The sequence below is a fragment of the Centruroides sculpturatus genome, unplaced genomic scaffold (assembly GCF_000671375.1).
Source record: "Centruroides sculpturatus isolate CEXI.00-Female unplaced genomic scaffold, Cexi_2.0 scaffold1391, whole genome shotgun sequence".
In the NCBI taxonomy this organism is placed as follows: domain Eukaryota; kingdom Metazoa; phylum Arthropoda; class Arachnida; order Scorpiones; family Buthidae; genus Centruroides; species Centruroides sculpturatus.
Window position 1 is genome coordinate 210,052 of NW_019385589.1, and position 2,916 is coordinate 212,967.

The 2,916-nt window shown below is 29.5% G+C and overlaps 1 protein-coding gene across 1 annotated transcript in view; it reads left to right on the forward strand.

Moving 5' to 3' along the window:
* LOC111640388 (cytochrome P450 4C1-like) overlaps positions 1-232 on the forward strand; it is a 12,972-nt gene extending 12,740 nt beyond the window's left edge. The window contains exon 12 of the mRNA XM_023386399.1: positions 200-232. Coding sequence (XP_023242167.1) covers positions 200-232 — 33 coding nt within the window. The remainder of the gene's footprint in view (positions 1-199) is intronic.
* Positions 233-2,916: the final 2,684 nt, after the last annotated feature.

Here is a 2,916-nt window from a genome sequence, read left to right on the forward strand (position 1 = left end):
TTTATATATATAAAAAAACTATATTACATACAAATGTACGAACAAATAAAAATCCAGCGAAGCGTTTCCTTGCAGTTAGTGTCTAATAAAATCTCAGGAATTAGTGTACAGGTAGAATTTCAGGCAGTAGCGAGGGTTCATACTTTGTTTTAATCTCACATCTATAAACATGTATTTTAATGATACATTTCTGGCAAAGCGAGTTTCTTTAGTTTTGGGATCGAATGAATAAAACCAAATAATAAAAAATTAGCATTAAAAGTGTCACAAAATTTAAATTATTGTAAAAAATAGATTTATTATACGATGGAAAGTAGAAGCGTAAAATTTAACGTCGATAGATTCTACCGTATTGTGAATGAAATTTTTATTTTTATTCTTTTAGGAAATGAAGAATTTAACAAAGACTGGATATACGTTATTTCTATTTTTCATGTTCATCGCAATCCAAACGTGTTTAAAAATCCTAATGTTTTTGATCCTGAGAGATTTCTTCCTGAAAACTCTTCCAAACGTCCACCTTACTCTTTCATCCCGTTTTCGGCAGGACCCAGGATGTGTCTGGGTGAGAAACTTTAGCATAATGAAATACAAATAACATATTTAACACTTCTGTAGTGTGATTAATACGTGCTATTTTTTTACAGGGTATCGTTTGGCCATGATCGAAATTAAACTGATTCTGGCAACTATCTTAAGAAAGATGAAAATAGGATACGTGGAAAAAACGACTCTACTCAAGTTCAGAATTAGTCTTAATCCTGGTCGAACACTCCAACTCGAATTTAAACCAAGAAAACCGTAAATTTTTTTTAAATTTAAGGCTACTCTTAACGCTTTCGTCGAATGTTATCGTTTAAATATTTTAATATTTGGCATATGGTTTTAAATAGAAATACTGTCAGTTTTTCTAATGGGTTCTGTAATACATCGTAGCGCTACTAATAAATGAAATTTCACTTAAACCACGTGTGCAAATCGTTTTGTGTTTTTCAGAAATTAAAATAAAACGAAAAATTTTAAATAATTTATCAATTCATTTGTAATATATGCTCTTTAGTAACCGTTATTAATGTTTAGCAGTAAAATCGTAACAAATAATACTAAACAAATGAGCAATTATTTAGTTATGACATCGCTACAAAGCCGGGCTGCAATTATTTATCATATGTTTTATATATTTTATGTAAAATATTCGCTTTCCACGCAAATTAATACTTCTTGCTTCCTCTTATACATAACAGTTTTTATTTAGCAATAGAGACCTGCAAATCATCTATCTAATACCAGAACGCAGATATATATTACAATTACAATAGGAGATTATGTGTATATGTTGTAAGACTTTTTTTATTTAACAATTATAATAACAACACAATTAACAAAAATAAACTACAATTTGTCAACCTCTAACATGGGAACTGACCAATTGAAATATAGCTTACTTTCTGATCAGAATTAACTTAATTAAATTATAATTGAGAGAGTTTTTACAGATATTCAAATCTATTATGAAATGTAAATCAGCAAAATGATTGGGCAGAAGCTGTCAGGCTATAGCGCCTTCTTTTTGGTGTGAGCCGGAAGTGGTCTTTAGTGATTGTAATATTTGACAACGTTCTTCAATGAATACAAAAAAGTCTTTAAACAGACGGCTATCCGGTTTATTTTGAAACAGTTGCTTATTTTATCAAATTATTCCTTAAAGATCCTTTATTGGAGAAGATTTTCATCTCATGCTAGCGAATTTCGAACAATCATTGTGGCAAAAAATCGCGGACTCTGCCTTGTTTGAGCTGTATTTACACTGGTCGGTGGTGCTGATTTTTCGGATCCATAAAAAGTAGTTTATTAAACGTGAGTTGGGCCCTGCACAATTGATTAAGACATTGGTTCGGCGATCTGTTATCTCAAATATATCTATAATATCTGACAAAAGCACACTTTAGAGCTAACTGCGCCAATAGAAAAACGTTACAATATTTCAGAATATATATTCCTGGAAACTAGTAAAATTTAAAAATGACATTTGCATTATGAACTACAGAAAGATGGCTTTTATTTTTATACAGAAAAAAATGATTTAAATCGTTTAATCAATTTCAAAGAAGTTGAGCCTGATGCAAAACTGATACAATCGTGACGCCTTGGCTAACAAAATTTCGTATTGCTATGCACAATTGTATATTTAATAATTTTTATATGTATAAGTTGGCAGTATATAAAGCCATGTGTACTTACTCACTTATATCACTAACAGAGTTATAAGAGTGTATATTAAAAAAGTGTAAACTTGTTTCACAGTGGACTCATATAGTTAATAGAAAAGATGCGGTCGAAGTTTCATCGCTAAAACCTGAACGTCGAGCGCTATCAACTTATAATTCTATAACTTTCACAAAGGCATTTGGAACATCGAGTATAAAAAGTAAACGTTCAGCTTAGACATCTGTAGTTTTTTTTCGGTTTAAATTATGACATGGTTTATTAAAATAATAATTATTTAAGAAGTTATAAATAACATTGTAAAGAGATAGATGATTTTAATCCAAAAAATATTCAATTATTTTACTTTTTGCAAGTGATGAGAAGTGCCTATATAATTTTTATATATTTGTGTTCATAACAGTTTATCATAATACTGTAAAATCTTTTAAATATAATTTTCCATTTTGCTTTCGGATTTATATAAGCCTCTACTTCTTTCAAAAAGGTTTGTCGTAAGAACAGGAAAATGCATCACCGAATTCCCATTATTCAATCGTAGGTAAAAAGAAATGAAGCCAATTAAACTGAAAAATAATCATTTATTGTTATTATACATTCTATATATATTTTAAAGTAGTTTTAGTTGTTTATTTTTCTTCGCTGGTAAACTTCGACGTCTTAAATGTTTCTGCCAGTTTTAAACAATAT